At 29.7% G+C, this 22,442-nt stretch overlaps 1 protein-coding gene across 6 annotated transcripts in view; it reads left to right on the top strand.

The window, feature by feature from the left end:
- The window catches only part of LOC142323005 (uncharacterized), a 381,529-nt gene extending 359,305 nt beyond the window's left edge, over window positions 1-22,224 (top strand). For all 6 annotated transcript variants that reach the window (XM_075362100.1, XM_075362099.1, XM_075362102.1 and 3 more), the window contains 2 exons: window positions 11,549-11,671; window positions 21,998-22,224. In XM_075362100.1, coding sequence (XP_075218215.1) covers window positions 11,549-11,671; window positions 21,998-22,175 — 301 coding nt within the window. In that variant the 3' untranslated portion in view covers window positions 22,176-22,224. The remainder of the gene's footprint in view (window positions 1-11,548; window positions 11,672-21,997) is intronic.
- Window positions 22,225-22,442: the final 218 nt, after the last annotated feature.

Below are 22,442 nucleotides of genomic sequence, written 5' to 3'. Positions count from 1 at the left end.
AAATCTATTCATCTAAAAAGAAAAACAATACATTATAAATGTAAAGCTGTTTACCACAGCTGATTTTTATTTTATTTCAAATAAATGTAACTAGAGAGAGATCTTTATTCATATTAAAGAAATCTACTCGTACATAAAAAAAGACCGTCATTATTTATTCTTTCAATTTATATAACAAATAATTTTAAAAAATCATTATAACCTTTAAAAGTTAACAATTCTTTACCCAAGATGGAACATGGACAGTATATGCATTTGGGGTAAGAGGTTGTGTGTGTGAGTATATCTGTTACCATTTTCTTCAAAAACTACTGGACCAATTTCAAAGTGGTTTTTTACATTATATAGTTATCACATCAGAACAGGTTCTTAGATTAGTTTTATGGTAATAAAACTAATTTTTTAATTAGTAATTTTTATCACCACCACCACCAAAATGGTGAAGTGGGAAATTAATATTGTTTTATTAAAACTCTTTTGGGAAATTATTTTATTGGAAATTTAATGAATTAAAATATATTCAACAGTTAATTGGAATTAATTGATATGATACTGATTGAATTGAATTCATATGATACTGTAGAAGTCTCAGACATCTAATCCAGCTTTTTTTTTATTTGGGACTCATAGGCAACTGCATTTTTGTGTAATGAGCTTACTTGTAGATTGTTAAATCTATTAATTGCCAGACCAGGATATATTCTTAATTAGAAGAACAATTGGCTTAGGACAATATTGAAGTGTTATTAGAATTAAAATACAAACGGTTGACCATGATACTCAAATTATTAACCTCCAACCACATTGAAAAGTCAAGCATTTAATACCACTCCAATACACAGTAAATTACAATTAGTTGCTGTAATGTTAAATTGAGATAAATAAATAAAATAGATAATTATGTAAGTATTATGAATTGAAGTAAACGAATCAACAACTTTTATTATTATAAAAGAAAACAAGTGAAAAATTAAAAGTTATTAAAATTCCACAAACCCATTTTGAAGAAACATTTCTACGACAGTGACCCTGGTGGTTTATTACCATAAAACTAATCTAAGAACCTGTTCTGATGTGATACCTATATAATGTAAAAAACCGCTTTGAAATTGGTCCAGTAGTTTTTGAAGAAAATGGTAACAGATATACTTACACACACAACCTCTTACCCCAAATGCATATACTGTCCATGTTCCATCTTGGGTAAATAATTGTTAACTTTTAAAGGTTATAATGATTTTTTAAAATTATTTGTTATATAAATTGAAAGAATAAATAATGACGGTCTTTTTCTATGTACGAGTAGATTTTTTTAATATGAATAAAAATCAGCTGTGGTAAACAGCTTTACATTTATAATGTATTGTTTTTCTTTTTAGATGAATAGATTTACTTCTAAATTTATATTTAATTTAAAAAATTTGCTCATTTATGTTTCCTTAAAAGTTATATACAAAATATCTACTTACTTTAATAATTCATGTAAGAGAGGAAAACAGTTATATATATATTTTTTTTAAATATAAAATTAAGTATAACATGAATAATTTACCCCCTTTACTTTATTCCTTAAGTGCTCTTCAGATTATTAAATTAGCTGTGTATGTAAGCTGTTGCACTATTGTTAAGTGCTTAAAAGTTCTTTTACATTTTATTCTCTCTTGTAGTATATTTTATCCTGTTTTCTTTTTTGTCCATAGATATCCTCGATGCTTTATAAAGTAATTATTAAATGTTTTGTGAATGTTTGTATTATATCTTCTTCCAGAAGAAATCTCTGGAAGAAATTTTCTTCCAGAGACAAAAAAAGTGAAATTATATTTCAATTCAGGCTATTTAAAAAAATTTTTTTTTTCTTTAGAATAAAAAACACTTTCATGTTATCATCAGAATTGAAGACTGAAACTAATTTGTTACTTTATTTATGTATTGCTTATTTAATACACATTCAATTAGCAATCTATATCCTTCACTTCATAAGACACTGCCATCAATGTAAATCAATGACAAGCTTATAATTAAACACAACATACTTTGTCGGCGTGTTTTTAAAATTCATATCTACCATATATTATTAAAATATATTAGCTAGTCAGGGCTTGCTTCATTTGCCCAACCATTTGGACAGGGAGTTCTGCCCCCTGGACCCACAGTGCATTCATATCTTCATGTTTGTGAGAATAATAAGTATTTTACAGATATTCATTAAAGAAAAAAAAGTTGTGATTTTACTTTTTTATATTTCTGTTGCCATGATGACAGAAATAAAAATGTGAGCACATATCGCAAACAAATCAACAGCTTTCATGATATTTTATTAGAAAGACTAGAAAAAAATGCGCCGAAAAAATGTTACATTGCTTATATTTCATTACACATGATTTTATTAAATGGTTTTTACAACTGTAACTAAATAACATTCATGAATTTAGCATACCGACAATGACAAAAACTTTTGCAATGTAAAGCTTCAAAATATTGAACATTTTTAGCTATTTTTTGAGTTGTGATTTTTTAACCATCTCTAACTCCAATGTTTTCCTTTTTTATCCCCAAAATACAAGTATAATTTTGGATAAATTGTTCATATCAAGAAGTATAAATCATTTGAACCAATGAATCATTCATGTGCTGCTTGCAGTTGTCCAGCACACCACATGGTCTGCTCTGTGCCAATAGTAAGTAAAATAAAAATGTGAGCATGTAATCAAACAAAGAAACAAACCCATGCACCATCCTTTTTTATGGGAAAGAAAAGACAGTAAATAAAATAGTACAAATGAAATTAATTATATAAAAATAATAATAAAATATAAATAAAAGTAATCTAATAAATAATATTTTAACGATTATACTACTGAATTTAACTTCTTTTTTTTTGCCATCAGTCATTTGATTGGTTTGATGCAGCTGTCCATGATTCCCTATCCAGTGCTATTTGTTTCACTTCGATATACCCGCTACATCCTAATCCCTAACAATTTGTTTTACATATTACAAATGTTGCCTGTCTGCACAATTTTTTCCATCTATCTGTCCCTCCAATATCAAAGTGACTATTCTAGGATGCCTTAATATGTGGCCTTATGTCTATCTCTTCTTTTAGTTGTATTTTTCCAAATGCTTTTTTCTTCATTGATTTGCCATAACACCTCTTCATTTATCACTTTATCCACCCATCTGATTTTTAACATTTTTCTATAGCACTGTATTTCAAAAACTTCTAATCTTTTCTTCTCGGATACTATGATTGTCCAAGTTTCACTTCCATATAAAGCTGCATTTCATACAAATACTTTCAAAAATGCTTTCCTGATGTTTAAATTAAAAATTAAATTAAATATTGTAATAATAACAAAGTAAATTTATATCTCTGTAATATCAACAAAAATAATTAATATTAATAGTTAAATAAAACTAAATCTAAATTTAAACCTATGATTAGAAATTAAATTAAAAATCTGTAAATTAATTGACAATGGACTACTTCTAGCCTATAAAACTTAGTTGCTTCTTGAGTTGTGATTTTTTAATACACACATGTTAACAGATGTGTTTTCTAACTCAACCATACTCCTACTATTCTGCTGCTATTGATGCAGAGCGGACCACATGGTGCGCGGGGAGAGCTTTGCGCAACTGACTCTCTTCCGCTCCCTCTGCATTCTTAGTCTTTCTTTCCTGCAGTCCATTGTAACATACTTTTAAATAATTTATTAAATAAATAATCCTTTTTTACTGTTAAATATTAATTTATAATCCCTTTCTTTTATTAATAAGTTTCAATAATTTTTATATAAATAATTAATTTAAATATTAATAAGAATTGTTAATCTTTGATTTAAATTAAAATGATAATGCTCAACAACAGCAGCGTGCAGCCACCTGGCGTACCATAGCCAAAATAAAAATGTGAGCACATACAACACACCATGTGTTTTTATTGGAGAGAAAAGAATTTGTTTTGATTAAAATTAGGAAATGTTTATTAAAATTGAAGGCAATCATAAAAATAACAACCATTCAGTAATTTCTCTTGTAGAGGTCAACACACATCTAGGACTTAAGGTTGATCAGTTTCTTAACATTGTTTGCTACAGTCTTCCTTTTGTCATGTTTCCCTATGGTCGATTACATCTGACTTATTGTGCTTTAAAGTGAACAATACAATCGATGTTGCCACCATTTGTGAAATTTGAGATGTGACAGATTTTTCAACTTTATAAAAATTATATTTAATGCAGTGAATGAAAGAAATTAAAAATGGTGCGAAATATTTCAGACCAATGAACTAATTTCAGTATCCAAGAACGTTTTTAATAATTCTCAGACCATAAAGCATCAAAAATGATTTGATTAAGTGCTTTTTTTGATGAAATAAAAAATATTATGTCATCATTTAGGATTTGGAATTAATTTTTCTAGATGTTTGTTGACTCCAGGCTGCTTAAGTTCTTTATGAATTCATCAGATGGTACTTAAACTTTCACAATATTTGTATACTCGTATGTTGGTTAACATGCATGTTAATAGAAAGTGAACAAATATGAATGGAATCCTTGTTGAAATTTTCACATAGCAGAATGTCAAAAATTAATGACAGCAGAACAGAAATCATCACAAATATATAATTAAAATTTTTTAAATATATATAAACATAACAATTATTTAATGCGTTATTTTAAATGTCACTGATCGCCATGGCAGAGCAATAGTATCTTGGTGTTTCATCTGAGGGTCACAGGTACAAATTTCAATCAGGCAAGGCATTTTTCATACACTACAAAAATCCATTTCCATGTTTCCATGTACAAACTTCAAAGCTTCTGTGGTGAATTCATCAAGAAAGAAAAAAAAATGTTTACTTAATAAAGTTTAGTTACACAAAGGAATATAGTCCTGTTTACTGTTTTAATCACGTTCATATATCTATTTTAATCATTATTTAAATATAGCTGTCAGGCTAATTATAACATAAATATCTTTTTTCCTTATCCTGTAAGATTTAGAGTCAGCTGTCCTGGTTCTCTCATGACATTCTGTCCTATCTGTAACAATTTCAGGATTTATTGACATTATCGTCATATTGTTTTATGTGAATATACGAGTACATAAGTTGATGCCAGCTTGTTGCCAACCTGGCATCAAATTATGTGTGTACATATAACTCCATACACAAATACATTATGCTTTGTATGATAATATATGGAGGTATGACAAATATCTATTACTGATGAAATAAACAGAATTTTATTAAAAAATTTCAGAGCAAAACGAAATGGGTGGATTCTGCTACAAATGAAATCAGTTTGATCATCCCACAAAATCTTGTCATCTAATAAAATACTAAGAAATTTCACTTTGTGAGCAACAGAAATATTATCATAATTTTTTTTTTCTTTTTCCGTTTAGCCACCATGGTATTACCTCAGAGGATGAATGAGAATATGTATGAATGTAAATGAAGTGTAGTCTTGTACAATCTCAGGTTGACCATTGCTGAGATGTGTGGTTAATTGAAATCCAATCGCCAAAGAACACTCATATCTACGATTTAGTACTCAAATCCATATAAAAGTAACTGCCTTTAGTAGGATTTGAACCTAAAAACGTTCAACATAGAAATCAGCTTATTCGTGATATAAGTTTATCACTAAACCAGTCCAGAGGTGTGTCATTATCATTAATGAGAATTCTATCCATGCAATCAGCAATTTTATGTCTACCTGAGAAGCACAATGTAACAGTTTTATCTATATTTAAATTTAAATGGTTACAATCCATCTGTTAAATAATTTTTAAACTTAAGGTTTCAATTTTTTTAAATAATATCTTCAGATATAGATATAGTTGTGTTATCTATGTATGGCTCAAGATTTTGAGTTAGGTTATTAATAAACAATAAAAGAAACTAGAGTCCAAGAACTCTCTTTGAGGTAATCTGTGTTCTATATTTTGAAGTAAGGACATAAATTTTATATATGTATTTTTGTCAAGATGAAATTACAATGATCTGTTAATGGTTGGTATGGTATAACTTTAACCACTTGTAACCACAGTAAAAAAGGTCATAAGGTCATAAAAAATTGAAAGTGGAATTTTTTTCGCTATCGACAAAAATAAAAATATCTTACAAAAACTGAGAAATGGCTGTCAATAGACTATTTTTTTAAAGTTTGTTAATTCAGTATGCTTTTCGAAAAAAGTAAAAGCCAATCATCTATAGAACTATCAGCATGTAAGTTGGCACAAAAAAACTACTAGCATTCAGCCAACATTTGGCATGGTACTAGGCCGACTGAAAACATTTCCAGTTTAATACAAATGTTATTTATAACTAAAAATATATACGATGCTATTTAATTAAAACTAGTTTAGTATCCCAATTAATATTATTATTTTAAAGTACTTTAAATAATCATCTTTTCTACTAACTTTATTGCAGTAACTTGCAAATTCTGAAGTTGCTGTCATCGGTAGATTCTAAAGAGCTCGTGTCCGATTCTGAATTCACATTTATCACAAAATTTTTGATCTATACATCATATAAATGTTCATCTTATGTATTTATTTAACGTTGACAACATGCTCAGAGAAATTGCTCCACTCAGCTTCAGTCACTTTATGAAATTTCTCTTCAGTTAACTTAAGAACATATGACATGTTAAAAGTTATATTTCTTTTAGATACTTGCGCTTTCACTTGACTCCAAATCATTTTAATGGCGTTTAAGTCAGGTGATAAGGTAGCAATCATAGAACTGTACAACCATAATTTCCAAAAATGTTATCTATTAGAAATTTCATTTGAATTTCTTTGTACAATTTTATAATAATATATAATTCAGTCTTCATCATAGCAGGAAACAGTTAATTTGTTGTTCAGCTAACCGTTTTATCATATCGTTTTTTAAAGAGTTACAATTTGCCTGTTTTTATAGCAGAATGTTGTGATACGATGCATTATCTAGTATAATGACCTACCGAGCTGGCAAGTTGGAAATAAACTTCTCCTGTAGCCATTTTGTGTTCGAACCCATCGATTTGTGATAATCTCCTTTATTATTTGACTCGTACATAAGTAAAGCATTATTAATGAATCTTTTATTATAGTCGGCATAAACAATTATTAATAGTGAGCCCTGGGATACTGGTTTTTTCGGTCCCTCAGTTTGTCTGTCTGCCCATGATTTTATTGTCCCACGACTACTGTGAGTTTAGGTTTCATCTGTGTATACAATTGGTCTTTCTTCTTCATAAAAGAGAGAAATTTGTTATAAAAATTTAATTCTTTGCATTTTAATGTCATGCCGTTCTATCAGTATTTTCCGATTGTATTCTGTTTTTTCCATCTAAATCTCATTTCACGTACTATTCTCCTGAAAGACCTTTCACTCCCTTACAAAGAATTATGAAAAAAGCCCACGAAATTGTGGGCTTTTTTCATAATTCTTTTCACAGTAGGAATGCATTTGTTGGTTACATAAAATTTATTTATTAAAAATCTCAAAGCATCCTTGTCAAACATCTAAATTGCACACAGTATTGGGGCAATTTACATGTTTTCTCAGCAAAACAAACATGGATGGCTTCTCAGTTTCATTTGATTTACCTTTTGCTAAAATTCTATGGACAATTCGTTTTGATACTTTTACCGCTACAACAACCATATTCAGCACTTCAATTTTCCTCATTATTCCAGTTACGAATTGTTTAGTATAAAGAAATTGTATACATTGAATACAATTTCCCTCACCTGACTATGAACTACTGTACCTTTTCCAACTAAATTGAGCATTTTAAAAGAAAATAACTATATTGAAAAAAAAATTTAGACAACTAAATTTATGACAAAGCCTTAAAAACAACACAGCAAATAGTAAAAATAAATCACTAACAGCTATTCATTTCATTAAGTAAAATATACATGCAATAAATGCTTCTACATTGTATAATAAGCATTTCTAGAATATAATTACAAGCAATGTGTGACATGCTTTTTCACAGCGCAATGATTCAAGTAGATTAAAAATAAGTAAATGAAATTCTTAGAATTGTGTGTTGTGTGTACAACAATTTATAAATAGCACATTAATCATGTATGATTTATGAATGATCCTACTGTTATTAGTTGTTATAGAACAGAAAGTAGGCCTAAATCACAACTTCTGTATATAATTTAGAATAAAACTCAACCCAATTACATTCTCTACAGGAAGATTATGAAACCTGTTTTATATATATATATTACCTTACCACAAAAGACATAGAAAATGACAGTGTTTTTATTTTGTTTGTAACAGACATCAATGCATGCAAAATGGAAGTACACAGGCTTTTAGTCCCTGCACCAACATATGTGCCAATACATCTACCTAATAAAAAATTCATGGTTGTATTTAGTTATTTTTATCATCAAAGCTGATAATACTAATGTTTAACATGATTGTCGCTGTTACATTAGACAAATCTTATAAGATTGTCTGTAAGATTTTCTTCAACAGGTAATTTTTTCCCATCAAGAACCAAATTACAACTTCATTATCTCGGCTATTGAAAATATTTATTTTAGTACTCATTATAAATTGATTATGTAGAACATCTAACAATAATAAAATCACAATAGTATTCCTAATAATTGACTAGTGGTATAGATTAATGTAGTGTAATCATTGTCTTTTTTCCAGTGAATTGATTAGTGCAGAATTTAAAACCAATTTTCCATTAAAAAAATAACTGTCTTTCTCCATCTCTGTAATTAGGAATTTGTTGTTGTGTGATGACTTAAATAGATAAATATCTAAAACAGTGATTCTCAACCTTTTTAGCTCCATGATCCACAGAAAAAAATATAATGAATATTTTATGACATCCTCCCCCAACCACTACCCAATGAAACCTAATTAAAATTGTTTAGCTCCATTGATAGCGATGGGTGTAAACATGTATGTATGAAGTGTACAAACATGAGAAATTTACAGGTTCCAACTTGATGTGTATGCATGTTACTTGTAATTTAGTCTTCTTGCATAATATTCGCTGTGAGACACGTTTGGACATGTTTTGCTCTCAGCAGTACAAAAGAGGTGTAAGGATTGGAAAACTTCAGTTTAGTTACAAATGCAAAGCGTGCATCTGGTGCCATTATTTAAGTTTCTAAAAGTGGTAGTTTCATTGAAAATAATAATAATAGAGGTTTTGGTTTTTTTGGCGTGCAGTCAAACAATGTAACAGTTTTTTTTTTTTTCCAATTAGATTCTGATGAAAAATGGATAAATTAGTGAAAAAATGAAGTGAGCCAACTACATCCAGTGAATCGATTGGTAAAAAGACAAGATTGTACAATGACAGTTACTTAAATTATGGTTTTACCTCGTTGGATGGAAAGCCACAGTGCTCCATTTGCTTTTAAATCCTCTTCAATGAAAGCATGAAGCAATCAAAATTAATTTGATATTTGTAAACTAAACATCTGGATCATAAAAGCAAACTATGGAATCTTTTGAAAGAAAATTAGATACTTTGAGAAATCAACAAACTTCTACTTGTAAATCAAGCCATACTGATGAAAGTACAGTTGAAGCATCTTGTCTCATAGCACTAAGACTAGCTTAGATGTCCAATCCCATACAACAACAGAAAATCTCATATTGCTTGCTGCAATTGATATGGTCAGTGTTTTAGTAAGCAAGGAAGAAGCCAAAAAAAATAGAAAAAAATTCCACTTTCTAATGACACAGGCGAATTGATGACATGGCTGCCAATATTCGCAATCAGATAATTCAGCAAGTGAATTTTTTAGTATTCAGTTTGATGAATCAACAGATGTTGCAAACATTTCTCAATTCTTATGTTTTGTGAGAAGATATTAATATGATAGGGACAGATCAATCAAAGAAAATACGTTCTGCAAATCAGTTCCTGATCTTGCAGCAGGAAAATGTTTTTTTATGAAACTACTAAACACTATAACATAGATTGGACAACATGTATTGTAGTGTGTAGTGATGGTGCAAAGGCGACAACACTGGATTTATGAAAAACTAAAAGATTGTCTTACACTAAAGGCAGAATGGACACACTGCTTCCTTCACAGACATGCTCTTGTCAAAAAAAATATATTGAAAGATTTCAGATAAATTCTTTGTAAAGCTGTAAAAATGGTTAATTTTATTAAAAGTTGACCATTACAGAATAGGCTGTTTGCTGAACTAAGTGATAAAGTGGGACAAAAAGAAAAATCTCTTTTTTTCCAAACAGAAATCAGATGGTTTTCACAGGGGAATACCTGGTTATTTGAATTGTGAGATGAATTAATATTTTTCCAGGATAAACAAACGCCATTCTATATGTTTTTACTGAATAATGAATATATATTGCTGTTGGCTTACTTAGCTGATATATTTGTGCATTTAAACAACTTGAATGTGAATTTACAAGGATGTGATAAAAACATTTTATTAATGACAAAGTTCATGTTTTCAGTAAGAAACTTGACATCTGGATTATTCATCTTCAAAGCAAAAATCTTGATATGTTTTCACTCACTTCTGATTATATTGAGAAAAATTTGGATGAAGAAGACACCACAGTTTGGATAGCATGAAGATGAATTTGCATGAGCTAAAAATTCATTTGGCAGAGTATTTCCTGGAAAATAAAAATGATTTCTTGAAGAGATGAGTACTGAATTAATTTAGTGAAAACCTTGTTGCAGTTGCTAAGTTACCAGTTGTGATTCTCAACCAGCTCATCGAAATGTCAGCAAATAAAACATTACACTTACAATTCACATCTGAAGATTCAGATATCTTTTGGCTTGATTGTGGAGTAATCTTGTGACTTGATTATGGAGATTTAGTTACAGAACCAGTGAAAATATTAATTCCTTGTAGGAGCATTGATCATATTTATCCCTTTCACTGCACCTTACCTCTGGGAAAAATGTTTTTCATCTATGGTTGCATTAAAAACTAAATGTAGGAATTGTCTATCAAAATCATCACCAAAATCACTTGAAAACAATTTGCTTTTGTATATTTTTAACATAGATCCATGTACGGAGAAAGATTTGAATGAAAAATAAACGCAACCATATCGTTAATTTATTTTCTTTACATGTATTACTTATAAATGTAAGTGAAATGTTTCTACTAAATGATTTTATCATAAAATGATTTCATTGCTTACATGTAAAGTTGTAAGCTATTTTCACAACCCCCTCCTTTGCTATCACCCCAACCACCAGTTTTAGAAACACTGATCTAAATGTTTGATTTATTTATTTTACAGAATATGTTATTTGTATAAAGTAGTTTACCACTGAAGTAAAAATACTTTTTTTTTTTTTAATTGAAATAACTGATATAACAATGAATGAGGTTAATTGAAACTACACCACACAATAAATCTTTCTGGGCTCAACAGTTGGCTATTTTTTCAATTTGACCAGTGAGAAAAACAGTACACACAATAAAAATTTAATTGATATAATAAAACATAAATAATATATACTGTGTACTATTTTACTAACTTATCTTTCTTTTCAGATTTCTTGGTGAAAAGTGGATTTATGATACCTCAGATTTGTCAATGAGCTCGTCAAGAAAAAATTTCATTTTAAAATCATCTGTTAAATTTTATAAAATGGGATCAAAATCAACACTTTCAAAGTAAGATTTTTCTTTATCTTCTTCTTCTTCTTTTTTAAGTAAAATATTATTTGTAAACTAAGTTTTTATTTATTTTTCTTTGTTGATAGATATTTTTATTAATTATTAGTAAACTAAATAATTTGTGTGTTTGTACTAAAGGTAATCATAATACTCACACTAAAATAAAGGACTATAACGAATAAACAAAACTTCTTGTTGTTATTACTAATTTCATTATTATAATCTCACTCATGTTGTACAGAGTGAATGAAAAGTTACGCAAGCCATATGAAAGTCAGTAGCAGTGGTTCCAGTGGCTTATGTGGATGACTTGGCTTTGGTGGGGGTGGTGAAAACTGAGGAGGAGGTGACTCAGGTGGCAAACGCTGCCACTACCATGGTCAGTGAATGGATGGAGGGGGCTGGGCTCTGGCTGTCACATGAGAAGTCACTGTTTATCCTTATGGTGGGGAGAAGACAGCTGGGGCCCTTCCAAATAACAATTGATGGAGTAGCAGTCCAATCTTGAGAGACTGCCAAGTATCTCAGGATATGGTTAGATGGTAAATGGTTGTTTATGAATCATGTATAAGAGACATGTGAGAAGGCTGGATGGACCATCAAGAACCTCATGAAACTCATGTCAAATGTTGGAGGACCTCAAACAAGCAAGCAAGAAGAGACTGTATGCCTAGGTGGCCAACTCGGTTTTGTTTTATGGTGCATCGGTTTGTGTAAGAACAGTGTTGGTAGACTATTATAAAAAGTGCTTGGAAAGTGTTCAGTGTCGGATGGCCCTAAGAGTAGCATCAGCATACGCTTCGGTGTCTACAGAGGCAGTGCTGGTGATTATAGGCATGCTGTCAATGCAACAGTTAATAAAGGCCAGTACGATGAGTTATCAGGGGAAGCTTAAGGAGGGGATAAGAGTGGCTGTTGCCAGAGACTGGCAGGCCAGGTGGGATTCGTAAACTATGGGAAGATGGACGCATCACTTGATTCTATGTATACAGCCAAGGGCTGAGAGGGATTTTGGTGAGCTGGGGTTTTGGCTCACTCAATTCCTTACTGGACACAGTAAGGAATACCACTCCTATCTGCATGGTAGGAGAAGGGCGGAGGATCTTCTGTGCCCATACTGCCAAGAACTTGATACTCCTGAACATGTCATTTTTCAGTGCTTGAAATGGGGGGAAGGAATGTTGCTGCTGCATTGCAGTAACAGGGCAGATTGTGGTAAATGATTAATAGACACCATGATGAAAAGCCAGTACCACTTTGAAGCAGTTTCGGATTCGTGGCTGGGGTTCTGCAAACCAAAGTCTGGGAAGAGAGGACCAAACCAAAGTCTGGGATGGATGCTTCCAGGTGGGTCTTCTAGAGAGTACCACAGTACAAAGTCCTCAGACTGAGGTGGAAGAGCATGACTGTAAGGTGAAATACAGCTCTCTGTGGAGCTGTTGTTCATCTGCGCTTGCTTGGGTTGCTTGCATAGGTTGTTACTCGAAGGGGGACAAATGAATAAACAAGTAAATGATTAAACAAGAAGTAGTAAACAAGAAAATGATTTATTAAAAAAAAATTAAACAGATTACATTCTATCTTATTATGAGGGATTAGGGGATCTGGCTTTACTTGAAAGACATATTACCAATAGTATTATTTTGTAATGAGCAGATAAAAACATAAGTCTCTGAACAAGGTAGGATCAAGTGTGCACTGGTTCTATAGGTCCCTACACCCTTAGGATAAGCCAAACAATGGTTTAACTTAGATCTACAAAATCTAAATGAGGAAAGAATGGATTATAGAAAAATTATGGGTGTTTTGAAAGAACCCACCAAAAACCATAATATGTTATGAGCATTCCAATTTACAAGTTAACTTCAAGGTACTCAATGCACTACCTGTTAGGAGATCAGGATGTTTTTATCCAGGATGAAAATAGCATATTAAGTGAACATAATTTTCTGTTGACCAATCCAATTACATGCTTTAATAAAATTTATTTTCCTTCAGAAATTAAAGAGTGACCTTAGAGCAGTCAGGCTTTCTTTTTTAATATTTCACCTTCCCCTGAAATATTAGACCTGAAGTACTAAATTTAGAGACTATAAACCATTCAGCTATCGCTAATGGAATGTTAATTGAGGATGAAGATTGAAGTAAGTATTGTAAGATCTAAAAAACAGTACAGAACCGATATTAACGGAAAATTGCATCAAATGATTATAAGTCAATAAAAATAGTTTTAATTCCATAACTGTGTATACTCCCCGAATGGTATTTAGACTCATCAACAAGTTTTCTCTGCTTTTCTGTGACTTAACCACTTCTATAATGATTTTTATTCTTTCCCAAGCACACTTAGTCATCTGGTCTAACCATTCTATTCTGAGTCTCCTATTGGTTGTGTTCCTTTACACATCTCTTTTTCTTACTGCCAACATTTATTTCATGATTTGTCCTCTCATCGTAGCCTTTTGCTTTTGATTTCTTTGACATTTCTGATTCTTTGAACAAGTTCAGCAGCTGCTACGTATCAGCCCAATCAGCCCACACTTAACTGCTATACCATTGTTCTCTGAATATTAGCACACCATAATTAGTCATCTCTTAGTAGCATAAACATGAAGCAACTGTTCTTTAGAATGCAATGTATTTTTGTGTTTACAGTATTGAGAAAGTGATACGATTCTTCAAATACAAAATAATTATTTTTATTTTATTTTTGTTTCTCTTTTGCTTTTCCATATTTATCAAGTTGAGTTCTGTAGTTCTGCCTCTCAGTACGGTCCTTGTGTCGTGTGTGTTGTGTCATAGTCAGTTAATGTACAATATGATATTTTTAAAAAACATTTTATCGTGGTTTACAGTTCAAAATTTTTAAAGTAGTTCGTTCACATGCAAATAATTAAGGCTGAATTTAAGTCTGTTGTGAAAGTTTAAAAACTTTGAAGAGAGGCGCACAAAATTCTAAACAATGTCTATGATTTCAAGAAGAAAGAATCTTTAGTTGTTGAAAAATTCAAAAACTTCAAGCATTTAAATGCTGGACAGAAGTGTGAAAAGAAAACTGCAGTTGCCTGCAGCATTTTCAGGACTCAGGTTCAAAGTCTAAGAAAAGAAAAAATAGAACTTCTTCGATCCAAAGGGCCAAAATGTTCATTCGTCACCTTGAAAAAAAAACATTCTTAACCGGATTAGATGATTTTAATAAAGATGTGATTAGATGAACGGTGAATGAATTTTGGTCAAAGGTAGGGAAGCTGCCAACAGTTAACAAACTGTAAAGAATTGTGAATTAAAATTAATTTTAACTGTAGTGAAATTAATTTATGAAGAATTTTGAAAGTATTAGTTTTTAAGTGGTGCAAACAGAAAATGAAAGGAAAATTTTAGTTGAAAAACATGATATTACACAGAAAAGGATTTCATATTTGCAGGCAATCAGTGATTTTAGAAATGTAACCGGGCGATCGTATACTTAGATAAATCCTATATTCTATCATCTCATTTGATGGCAAAATCATGGGCTGATGACAGCATAGCAGGACTTCATCTACCAATAAATAAAGATGAACACTTAATTATAATTCATGTCGAAGGTGAAATGGACTTTAGTCCAAATGAAATGTTATCTTGGACAGCCAAATCAAAAAGTAATGACTACCATGATCGCATGAATACTATAAATTATTTGAAATGGACTGAAGAAATATTAGTTTCTAACCTTCCTCCTGAGTCTGTAGTTGTTATTGATAATACTCTGTATCATAATACCCTTTCTGAAAAATTTCCAGTGTCATCAAACAAGAAACAAGACATGACTGTTTGGCTACAGACATATTGTACCCCATTTTTGCCTCAAAGGCTTAAACCGCAATCATATGAACTAATTAAGTTGAACAGAAGTAACAGAAAATGATACCAACTTGGCGAATTGTTGGAAAGAAGTGAATATCAATTTCTGGAGCTTCCACTTTACCATCCTGATTTAAATCCAATTGAGACGATATAGTCACAGGTAAAACAACATATTACAAGCCACAACACAAGAAGTGCAGAAACTGTGTGAAGATAAAATGAATTTGATGATCGACAAACACTGGAAACTTTACTGTGAAAAGGTAAAAAAAATTGATGAATTAAAATATAATATTTCAACCCTTAATACAATTGAACCTCTATACAACAACCTTGATTTTACCAAATTTTTTTACTGCACCATGACATTTCAATAAAACTATGTTTAAATTTACCTCTACTTAAAATATTCATACCTCTACATAAAAATGGTGACATACTGCATATTAACATAATACAGTATATAGAAACGTACAGTAATTTTTACAAAAAGGTTTTTAAAAATAATGACATTAAATTTAGTATTTTGGACATCTCTGTGAGTTTAAGGTAGTTATTCTTTTGATTTCCATACCTAAATTGTAACTGTATACAAACAAATTATTCTTGACAAAAGTTTAGAATGACAGGTTATTTTTATTGAACTGATAAGCGAAAATTTCCAAGATTCTCTTATAACCTATTAACAATAAAATGCTAACATAAGATTTAAACATGTGTTCTGCTGTTATTGTCTGCCTATACATTAAAGTAGTGGAATTTCCTGAAATCCATAAACTAACACAGAGCACTAAAATTAGTGCAAATGTTTATTCGTTTACCTAAAGGAGACATTTTATCTACAGTATGTAGACCTAAAATAGAATTCTTAGAAAAAATTTAACACATACTCCTTCTATTGTTCAGTGCATACGTACAGTTCAGCAGTAATTTTTCTGAAGGACCTCTATTTAATAAATTTTCTCCCGGTATTCTTCATTTCGTTACATAGATTTTCGGCTATATTATTATTTTACCCTTTCTCATAGTGAATTTAATTATTACTTATTGTTTTTTTTTTTTTATTTTATTAAAACTTAAATAAAATAATGATAAAAACAGAGTTCCTAATAAAGATTTGTTAATAAAAACAAAACATGTACATATGAACAAATGAAGATAGTATTGTATGGTTGTAAATGACTGACAGATGGGGACATTTATGTTCATAATAAAGATTTCAGTTTATGTGTTTTAATCAGTTTTATTGCTTCTTTATTATTTTAATCTAAACAGTAAATATTGGAAAAATATAAAGATATTAACTAGAATGAGAAAAAAAGATTATTCCTCTTACTTTATGTTGAATTTTGTTTTATTTCTATTTTATATTTGTATTTGTAATTATTTAAAACAATTATTATTATATTTTTAATTATTTTCCTAATTCTTATAAAAAACAATACATCATTGTTGAATTATTTGTTTCAGTTATGTAATAAATAACTAAAATTCCCTTGATATAAACTAAAATTTCATAAAAATCATCTCTGAGCACATTGAACTAGCAAGCTTAATATAAATTTTGCAATATAACCTTTGTAAATTGATGTTAGGTTGTAATGACATATGCCATTACAATGTACTATTACAATGCATTACACTGACATACTATTTTATAACTTTTTTATTTTATAACTATTTTTGTTGATGAGTCCATGGATTCAATACCATTTTACATAAATGGGTAAATTAATTTTGCGATTATTATTATTATTTATATATGTGTACTGCTAAGATTGTCACAATTGCACTCTACAAAAATTATTTTAAAATTGCTATTTTGGTGTGTTTATGGGTAATTTTTGTTAATAATTATTAATTGGAATATACTAAATAATGTATTTAATATATATATATATATATATATATTGGATACACTGGGTGATATTTAAGTATGGAAACAGCTTTATACTGTTTATCAAAGAGGTATTTGGAGACAGAAAGAATTGGGGTGCTACATAACTTTAAAAAATCTGCATTATGGTGGGCTTATAATTTTTGTCTGCTACATTGAATCAAACTTAATTTTTTTTAAATGAGAAGGTGGACATGATTTTAATTTAGAATTTTTTTAAGAAAAACAATGGTGAAAACCATAATTTTGTTAATGCTTTCGTTATCGAGGTATAAGTATTCAAAGTTGCAATGACAGAAAAATCGTGTTAATAAAATGAGGTAAAACATGCTGCATGAACAATTTTATTGCATTTTGCATTCATAATGCATACAATAACAATGCTATAATATTGATGATAATAAACAATAACTAATAATTAACACCACAAAAATAAATAAAATGGCTATATCAATTCATATTATTTACTTTAAATATTACAATATTTATTTAAAAATTTTAAATAAATGTTATCGATCGTAAATTACTAATGAAATAAATTTTGAAAGCATACCTACCATTCTGTAAAATGTTCAAAATGCTTCCCCTCTTCAGCTTGGGGCTCTACCACCCCTCTAAACTCAAGTAATATCTGTTTATTACTTGTTGTATCATGTCTGGTGGTACACGAGCAGATTTATCAATTATTACTTTCAATTCATCAATATCTGCAGATTTTGTTTTGTAATCATGTTTCAGGAACCCCCGAAAAAAAGTAATCCAAAAGAGACAGGTCTGGGGACCTGGCAGGAGATTCTGTGCCTCTTCTACAAATTGGCCGTGGCCTTAGATATTAATGAGGTGGTGTCCCATCTTGCTAAAACCAAACATTATTATTTAATTCTTGTCTAACATTTTCCTGGATATTTGGTAAAATCTATTGGCTAACAAGTTTCAGTAAAGCATCTCTTGTAAGTTTGTCATTTAAAATAAAAGGCCTACAATACAATGACCAACAATTCCCGCCCAGACATTCACTTTCTGAGGGTGCTATGTATGAGCTTCCAACATCCGTCTGGGATTATTATTGCTCCAGTATTGACAGTTTTGCTTTTTCACATGGCCATTTAACATAAAAGTTGCTTCATCAGTAAATGTTATTTAACTAGAAAAATCTCTGTCTATGTCTAATTTTTGCATTATAATATCACAATACTCAACTTGATGGTCAAATCATTTTTCAAAAGTTCTTGGGCGAGTTGTAGCTTATTACAGTGAAATCATTTATTTAAAATCAAAAACATTTATTTAAAATGTTAAAATAAATATTTTAATATATAATGTAAATAATATCCACTGATATAGCCATCTAATTTGTTGTTGTGTTTTTAATTATTAGTTATTGTTTAATATTATCATTAATATTATAGCACTCTTTAAAATTCATTATTGTGTGCATTATGAATGTAAAATGCAATAAAATTGTTTATGCAGCACGATTTTTTCCATTATTGCAACTTTGAATGCTTATAACTCAATAATGAAGACATTGACAGAAACACAGGTTTCACCATTTCTTTTTCTTGTAAAATTTTAAATCAAAATCATTTGTTGTCATATGTCGTACTTACTATTAAAAAAAATTAAGTTTGATTCAATATGCTGGACAAAAATTAAAATTCCACCATAATGCTGATTTTTTTTTTTAATTATATAAAACCACATTTCTTTTCGCATCCAAATACCTCACAGATATGCAGTATAAAGTTGTTTCCTTACTTAAATATATCACATTTATATAAATATACAATTATTTTATTTCAATATAATATTTTCTGATTATTTAATTCAATGATTTTAACTGAAGTGCGCACACATGTTTAATTTGTGCAGTTGTGGCAGTACTAGTGGTGAGAACCAGCACTAACTAAATTAATGTAGTTTCACAACTTACATAGAAAAAACACATATAACAGGTGTTCCAAATGTAAGTGTGACCTGTACAAATTTAACTTACTTTCTGGTATTGTCAGCAGTAAAACTAGCAGCTGACCTTGTTCACAAATTATTTCCATGTTTCATTGTTGACAGTATTTCAATAACCGTTAAAAATTTTATCTAGTTTTTGTTTCCAGTATTTAACAATGGTTTTAACACTTGAAGTTAATTTTTTTTTTTTTTTTTTTTTTATTAAAATGAGTTTGTCTTGGTGGTGAGTACACAGAATACATGAAAAATGTTAACAAAGGTTTCCAAATGTTGCACACCATAATATTTGTGCAAAAATTGATCAGTAAGTTCAGAGAAATTGGATCTTTCAAAGACGTTGCTAAGTATGGAATACCATCCTTCCTGACAGAGAAAAAGATGTTTAATTTTGATCACGTAGCTTAAAGCCCTAAAAATAAAATCTATCAAAAAATTGAGACAAGAAACAGAAATCTAAAAGAGTAGTACTCACAGAGTACAATGAAACATTTAAAATCACAGCAATACAAAATAATTGCAGTACATTGGTTACATGATACTGTGATTTTCCTAAACATACTGAATATTGCCAGTGGTTTTTTAATTTTATAAATTAAAAAGGAAAAGACATTTTCGATGTAACATAATTTTTCAAATGAAACACGGCTTAATTTATCAGGCCATGTAAACTGCCAGAACAGTCTATTATGGCCTTTGAATAAACTCGTGAGATTTTAAATCAACATGACAAAAAAATAATACTTTTGTGTGCTATTTCATGTATGGAGAAAATCATTCAGTTTTTCCAAAACACAGTGAACGCAGAACATTATTACAGTGAAATCATTTAGCTTTTCATCAGCCTACTAAATGAGGAAGATATTGATGGAAGTTGGAGCGATGGTATACATTGCCAATGTTACACTAAATTTGCAAAGTAAATTTTTCCCTGAAGTTTTTGAGGATATGCTAATTTCAAAGCACATCTGTCTACTGAGATCCCCAGGTCTTACATAAATAAATGATCTTATATAAATTGTATGTATGAGCAATGAAAGGATCTGTTTACAAGAAAATCCTCACCCTGAACGAACTAAAAATAACATAGCTTAATTTATAAATGCAACCACTCCTTTGGTGCATCACCGTGTTTTTCAGACTTTTTGAAACATATTCAGGCACACTTGGAGGCAAATGGTGATTTTCCTGTAAATAAAAATCAATTTTAGTTAATTTTTTTGTTTCTATTGTTTTTCTTTTGTATTTAATAAATTAAATGTTTGTAAACATTGGTGACAGCTTCATTTGGAACACCTAATGTATTATTTTAATATGCTGTAACATAATTTATAGTACTAACTGATTCTTATTTCTCAGTCATTAATTATTTTCAGTAGTATTTTGAATCTATTTTTTTAAACCAAGTCTTTATTTGATCAATTTGCCAGTTCTTTTATGTAATTAAAAATGTCCTACAACTGTGGGTTGTTTCTGATGCATGGCTACACACACAACTTAATTTAAAATATTTATTATTTTATGTCAATATAATACTTTTTGATTATTTAATTCAATGATTCACAAAAGTGTGCATGCATACAGTATTTAATTTATGCAGGTGTGGCAGTACTAGCGGTGACAGCCAGCACTAACTAAGTTAATATAATTTCACAACTTACATAGAAAAAATTTCAGTCATACGAATGGCAGACTGGTGTAGCTGCAAAACTTAATGCACCAGACATTGAGTTGACCAGCCAGTGAAGTTACTTTTTTATATTTTAAATATTATTTATTTATTTAATTCTATTGCTCACCTGTGATGTCACAGCATAATAGATGACTACAACAGCATGTTTTGGTGTGCAGTTTTGCAAAAAATGTTTTTGCAAATATTGTTGTTGTTATTTTTTAATTGTTAACAAGTATGCCTAAGAAAAATATTACTTAAATTAGGCGAAAACTCAGGATATTGACGATGACCTTGCTCTACAGCCCACCCTCTTTACATTTTAATTTGAAAATTTAATGGCATCAATGCCCTATATATAAAAGTAATCTGACCAAGTTTAGTAAAAATCAGTCCACTAGTGGAGATATACGGTGATCCAGAGGCCAACACTAAACACACACGTTAACATTCAGAAAATTTCCATCCGGTTTTTTGGGTTCCATAGGTGTCAAAATGTCAAGATCTGGTGAAAACCGTATATGCCAAAATTGGATCAATCTTTCCCTTCTAGAGCTATACATCTGCTATAGAACTATCTAGACAGGAAAGTAAAATGTTTTTAGTTATGTTTTAGTATGCCTTTCTCTTTTGAATCTTAAATAAGTAAGCTAGTTGTTGATTTAGAATTTAGAGGGTTACATTTTTTCATTTTCTTTTAACTCATTACATTCACTAAGGGATGACACTAACAAAAATTTATTTGATAATAATTTCATGTCATAGATAATTGCATGTTTGATTAGTGTGTTCTTAAAAAAAAAATTGTTTTATTTTTTATTTAAATATAGATGTTTATCTGTTAATCAATTCTTAGCGTATTAAATTATATTACAAATAGAATACTTTTCTACTTATAAAATTTTTTTTTTCTTTATTAATATTTTATTTTTATTTCTTTTAGGTTTTGGCAAAAACAATATTCACCAATAGGTTCATTCACATCATGGTTAAAAATATTTGATGTATTTTCTACTGACAATTTAGAATCTGGAGATGAGATTATTTATAATTCATCAATGCAGATCTTATTACTCATTATTATATTAACTTTTATGATTATATTGAAAAGATATTTGTAAATACAATGAAACTTTATCTGTTAAAATAAATACAATGAATTTTCTTCTATTTGGTAAGTTTATACATTTAGCATTATTATTACCATCATCGTTGTTGTCATCACTGATGCCACAGCTCTCATAATCCATTATCAAGATTATTTAAAAATACTCTCATAGCTTATGTGATTTTTTGTATGTATAATTTTAAAATGAGATTTTTACTTGGTTGAGATTTGCTAATGTATTAAAGAAAAACATGTAGGAATATCCTACAGTTACCAGTTG

Source organism: Lycorma delicatula, chromosome 4, assembly GCF_047948215.1.
Source record: "Lycorma delicatula isolate Av1 chromosome 4, ASM4794821v1, whole genome shotgun sequence".
Lineage (NCBI taxonomy): Eukaryota > Metazoa > Arthropoda > Insecta > Hemiptera > Fulgoridae > Lycorma > Lycorma delicatula.
Note: the sequence above shows the minus strand (reverse complement) of the source record. Positions and strands in the feature narration are given on the sequence as shown.